Consider the following 6,309-nt stretch of genomic DNA (forward strand, 5'->3'; position numbering starts at 1 on the left):
TTGTTTGTTTATATATATATATATATATATATATATATATATATATATTGTATTTTTATTTTTTATTTTTTGCAATTTCTGTTTCATATTTTAATATATTTTAAAATGATCACACAATCCTTCAGAAATAGAGATGTAACGATTCACTCACAATGTGGTACAATTCATGATACTGATTTCACGATATGATTCTCTCACTATTTTTTTTTTTACAAAATGATTAAGACAAATTATAAATAAAAAGTTGTCCTTTTATTATTTCTGCACATTTCTATTATAATAACTTGAAATTTTTTAACAAATCCCAAAACAAATAAATTGTTAATACAAATAATTCTCTTCATATAAAAATAATTATAGGGGTAATTATAACTATATATAATTATATAGGGGCAACCACTGAATTTAATCACCATCCAAACAAAGATGCTGCATACATGTTATTTAGATTGTAATTAGATTGTATAACTTCGAAATCTGAAGCAAAAAAACAGAATGGGCTGACTTTAGTTTTATGAAACTATACTACATAAAACATATATCTGAACGAAACAAAAACAGCAGATGGACTGAATGAGACACAAATTCACTCTGACAGCAGGTGCCGCTTATGGAATAGCAGCGATACAGCATTTAATTGCTTACTGCTGTAAACAAAGCAGCGCTGCGCGAAAAGAAAATACCATCTAAACTTTTCTGAAGACAGCCAGTTCCGGTCAGAGATACATTCATATAAACCCCCAATTGTATCGCGATTTGTTTAACAACTGACTTGAATCGTCACATATTTTTATAGATTTTCTGCCGGCTCGGGGTGCATCATTACATCCCTATTCAGAAATCCTTATAACATGCAGATTTAGTGCTCAAGAAACATTACTTATCATTATTGAAAACAGTTGCGGCTTAACATTTTTGTGGAAAACCGTACTGATTTTTTTCAAAATTCTTTGATGAATAGAAACTGTGTTTGAAATAGTAATATTTTATTACATTACAGATCTTTACTGTCAATTCTGATCAATCTAATGTCTCCTTGCAAAATAAAAGTTAATTTCTTTTAAAAAAAAATTACTGACCCCAAACTTGTGAACGGCAGTGTATATTCATAGATTTTCTTCATACTTCTATGCCTCACTGCCTCATTTGGTAAAGTATGCCATATAGTACACTGATTATGGTGTAGTAACAAATTGTGTAAAGTATTCATTTCTATGCTACTTACTATTGAAATTCTTTTTGTTTCAGGGTCGTCATGTTAAGACGGGTCAGCTGGCAGCCATAAAGGTCATGGATGTGACTGAGGAAGAGGAGGAGGAAATTAAAGCTGAGATTAACATGCTGAAGAAGTACAGTCACCATAGGAACATCGCCACCTACTACGGAGCCTTTGTGAAGAAAAGTCCACCCGGACACGACGACCAGCTCTGGGTCTGTGCTTCCTCAAACATGATCACCACCATAACCTTTCTGACCTGCTAAAAAGTGCAGCGTCAAGACACAGTGATCAATTACAGCTACAGTCTGTCATTAATCGAAATGGTTTAGCATGAAAAAATAACATTTTGAGGTCATGGACCTTGTTGATTTGGAAAAAATAGCCTGTATCAGGTTGCAGTTTCATATATGTAAATTGTGTTTTTGTTTAGTTGGTGATGGAGTTTTGCGGCGCCGGCTCAGTTACAGACCTGGTGAAGAACACAAAGGGCAACTCTCTGAAAGAAGACTGGATTGCTTACATCTGCAGAGAAATACTTCGAGTGAGACTCATGAAGTTACCATGAAATCAAAATTGACAATTTTTATTTTTTATGGAATATTGCAGTGTTTATTATAAATGATTATCCTTTTTTTTTTTCATGTTACAAATCTACATTACATGCCTGGTCCATGACACTTAACTGGAGCCTTACTTAAGTTAATCTTTTAGTTTCATGTAATTACATGTAATGCTGCACAGCCAGTAAACACTGTCTCTCTGCTTCTCAGGGTCTGTCTCACCTTCATGCTCATAAAGTCATCCACAGAGACATCAAGGGGCAGAATGTACTGCTTACAGAGAATGCAGAGGTTAAACTTGGTGAGTGAAAAACAAATGAATACACTGGGCTAATATTGGGGTATGGGGAGAGATATATATAGCCTAATATATATATATATATATATATATATATTATATTATATATTAGGCTATTATATAGTATTATAAAAGCATTATATAGTGGTTCAACGCATTATATTGTGTTTTTTTGTTTTTTTTGCGTCACAGATCGGACTATTTTTCGGATTAGCAAGAAAAAAAATATTTAAAGCACAGAGAAAGACAATGCCTTCAAGGGTTTTTGACACAGGCTAATTTTATGTGTATGTATACGCTACTTGGTATTTCCGCGCTGTCTGAAACACGTCTCTACTTTGATTGTGTGCGAGAACAGCACGCGAGTAACGAATTGCTTCTCTTCTTGTGGTTTAAAATTACTTGAACGTGTAAATTGGCAAATTAATCTACGAATCACGTGCGTGCCGAACGGTAGGGTCTCATCCGTAAGTATTACGGATCAACTCCGATCCGTTTAACTCGTAATATGTGACAGATCAGAGCAATCTTTCATTTACTTATTTAACATGAAATTGTCAAATTGCTACTCCAAATCAATCGCATTCAAAGAAAATACAGAATAATTAGAACAATCATTAACATTAATAAATAACAGAGTGTCATATCTATACACATTTTTCCCAGAACGTTCTTGCGACCCGGTAGCAATTCTTCCACGGCCCGGTAGTGGGTCGGCGACCCGGTGGTTGGGGACCTCTGGTCTAGCCTATATCCTGTCTGATTAGAGAACATCATCTTTTAACAACTAGAGCAAAGCACCGAAGCTCATTAATATAGGCCTGACACCGTGACAAAAATATCTTCACACACCACAACCTGAGAGAGAGTGTGGCGGAAGTGGAAGAGTGTGGTTGTGTGTGTGAGAGGGAAGGAATTAGCATAGATGAATATAAACATTTTGGCTGTGCAACAGGTTTCTGTTTGTAAGCACAAAGTGTCTTGTAATATTACAGACCCTGATTGCTTCCTCCTTTCTCACTCTCTCTGTAGTGGACTTTGGGGTGAGCGCACAGTTGGATCGTACAGTCGGCAGGAGAAACACTTTCATTGGCACTCCATACTGGATGGCCCCAGAAGTCATTGCCTGTGATGAGAATCCCGACTCCACCTATGATTACAGGGTAAAATGAGCTTCTGACTGTTGATGTACACCACTGTTCAAAAGTTTGGGGTTGGTAAGATTTTTTTGAAAGAAGTCCAAACTCTTAAACGGTTGTGTACACCTGTGTGTGGGTCACTAAGCATTTTCAGTTTTAATATAATGTATATTAAATTACAACATGTTTATCAGATCAGTGGTCTGGAAATATCTGCATCCTCTCATGGTGGTTGCTATATTGAGATCATATAAAGCCCTGTTATCAGATTCTGATACCAAAACTAACGCCTTTATTACATGGACAGGATTTTTGTGATTACTAACAATAAAATGGGAAGGTTTAATTATATCAATTTAACACTATAAAGCCACGTTTACCAAAATTTAAATATGCCCAATTTTTGTATTTCTTTTCATAAATGCCAATAATAGAATGTTCAATCACCAGCTTTTTTGAGATTTAAAGGGTTAGTTCACCCAAAAATGAAAATTCTGTCATTAATTACTCGCCCTCATGTCGTTTCAAACCCGTAAGACCTTCTTTCATCTTCGGAAAACACAAATTAAGATATTTTTGATGGAATCTGAGAGCTGTCTGACCCTGCATAGACAGCAACGCAACTGAAATGTTCCCAAGTCCAGAAACGTAGCAAGGAGATCTGTAAAATAATTATCTGTTCTGTGTCAGCTGCATCACACGGATGCGCTGTTTTCGTTCAGATCAAATCACAGATCCGGTGTGACGCAGCTGACACAGAACAGCATACATTGTTTACATCCAGCGGATATTCTCCAAAATGGCGCTACAGGGTGACGCGGAGGAGACGAATTGTTGAATAAAGTCGTTATTAGATTTTATTTTGCCCTCAAAAATTATTCTCGTAGCTTCGTATAATTGCGGATGAACCACTGATGTCACATGGATTATTTTACGTAGCAAGGAGATCTGTAAAATAATTATCTGTTCTGTGTCAGCTGCATCACACGGATGCGCTATTTTCGTTCAGATCAAATCACAGATCCGGTGTGACGCAGCTGACACAGAACAGCATACATTGTTTACATCCAGCGGATATTCTCCAAAATGGCATCAGGGTGATGCAAAGTAGACGAATTGTTGAATAAAGTCGTTATTAGATTTTATTTTGCCCTCAAAAATTATTCTCGTAGCTTCGTATAATTGCGGATGAACCACTGATGTCACATGGATTATTTTACAGATCTCCTTGCTACGTTTCTGGACTTGGGAACATCAGCTTGTAACACTCCAAAGAGAAAGGAAAACTTGAAATCGCATCATATGACCCCTTTAATTTGTGTTCCGAAGATGAACGAAGGTCTCACGGGTTTGAAACGACATGAGGGTGAGTAATTAATGACAATTTTCATTTTTGGGTGAACTAACCCTTTAAAGTAGGACTAGTATTAATCGCCATAAAAACCTGTCAGCCTGTTATACGTGACATTTAGCTTGGTCGTTATTTAGTGAAGTGATACTCAATACAACACTTTTCTCTCTGTTTGGTTTGAATGAGTACCGTCACAGAGCATTGTCTGTGACTGCTTGTAGAAGAGGAAATGGTTCCTCTATATTACTCTTTAGTGGAAACGTTCTTTTGTTTTTCACTTTTAAGCTCATGATATGCATTAATGTTCATACAAAATAAACAGTACAATTATTAATGTTAATGCTATTAATTTTCTTTTTTTAAACTGGATCTTTATTTTTATTTGATACAGTATTGCAATTCTTTTATTGATTGTGAGTGTTTGTGTGTGTGTTTATTTTTATATCAGGTCAGTTGTACTATAGCATATGACTTGGAATGAATCTTTGTTGTTGTTGTTGTTTTACAACAGAGTGATATCTGGTCTCTGGGAATCACCGCTATAGAGATGGCTGAAGGAGCACCTCGTAAGTACACTGTCTATGTGTTTACTGATGCAACCTCACATTACAGTGTGGATCCAGGCCTTATAAACAAAAACATATTCTTTATGTATATACTTTATATCAGTCCCTCGTACCAGCTGCATAACACTCACATTAAAGTCCCCATTACAGCTCCTGCTTTTAAATGGATAATCAAAAAAGAGTTTAATATATGAGCTTGCCCTACCACCATTACTATTTTTACCTTACTGTTCACATACTTTGGTCTGAAATGCAAACAGAGTAATACTGTAAGCAGTGAAAGGTATTTGAACACTGCTCAGCCAATCCGATTAGACAGCCAGAAATGAAGGCCCATTTTCACGAAGAACTATATCTACATCAGTAGCTCTTAATTATAACTATATTAATGTTGAAAGTACTGGACGATAACTTTTCAGGGTTTTTTTTTTTTCAACTTATTTTATTATCCAACTCCTTGCAAAGCACGTACATGGTTTATGAGGTACAAATTCTGTTTATTATAAGCACACAGTTGTCCTCTGCCATTTTAAATGCTTGAGCTCTTTGAAGTAGGTTGGGCTCTGATTGGCTGTCAATGTTTTTCTCACTCATTGGCTGGAAAAAATAATTCTGAAAGTGATTCCAACCATATTGTTACTAGGGCTGTGTATCACCAGCAAAGTCACTATACGATAAGTATCACAATACAGGATTGCACTGAATTTCACCTCTGCAGAATTTTGTAAAACAGCTGTTTATTAAACACTGCATACTATAGTGCCATTTCTAACTATTGGCAGAGCAAGCAGTTGACCTCTGCATTATGAAGGGCCTCCATAACTGTACCACCACAGCTTTACTGTTAATACAGAAACGCGGCAAAACGGTAGTGATTCATACATACACAGCCTCTCTCTCTCTCTCATAAATGAACACTTGATGAATTACACTTTTCTGAGAATAGAATATTGTAGTGGAGATCGCTAAACTGCAAGCTAACCGCTGTTTTCAGAAAGGCAGCGCGTTTGTCCACAGTGGAGAGAGAGCGCGTGTGCACAAGGTTGCCAGGTTGACAAAGATAAGTAACACATTTAGCAGATATTTCTGTATTGCGCAAGTCGTAAACTCTGTTTCGGGGATTACGTCTCTTTATATCAGGCAACCCAGTTGTGTTCCTTTGTCCAGATTAATCAT

At 36.3% G+C, this 6,309-nt stretch overlaps 1 protein-coding gene across 1 annotated transcript in view; it reads left to right on the plus strand.

Moving 5' to 3' along the window:
* The first annotated feature begins 1,252 nt into the window (after nucleotides 1-1,252).
* The window catches only part of LOC107734112 (misshapen-like kinase 1), a 34,213-nt gene continuing 29,156 nt past the window's right edge, over nucleotides 1,253-6,309 (plus strand). The window contains exons 1-5 of the mRNA XM_016545965.1: nucleotides 1,253-1,431; nucleotides 1,650-1,760; nucleotides 1,990-2,080; nucleotides 3,110-3,240; nucleotides 5,079-5,133. Coding sequence (XP_016401451.1) covers nucleotides 1,291-1,431; nucleotides 1,650-1,760; nucleotides 1,990-2,080; nucleotides 3,110-3,240; nucleotides 5,079-5,133 — 529 coding nt within the window. The 5' untranslated portion in view covers nucleotides 1,253-1,290. The remainder of the gene's footprint in view (nucleotides 1,432-1,649; nucleotides 1,761-1,989; nucleotides 2,081-3,109; nucleotides 3,241-5,078; nucleotides 5,134-6,309) is intronic.

The sequence above is a fragment of the Sinocyclocheilus rhinocerous genome, unplaced genomic scaffold, assembly GCF_001515625.1.
Source record: "Sinocyclocheilus rhinocerous isolate Xijiao unplaced genomic scaffold, SAMN03320098_v1.1 scaffold1121, whole genome shotgun sequence".
NCBI classification, from domain to species: Eukaryota; Metazoa; Chordata; class Actinopteri; order Cypriniformes; family Cyprinidae; genus Sinocyclocheilus; species Sinocyclocheilus rhinocerous.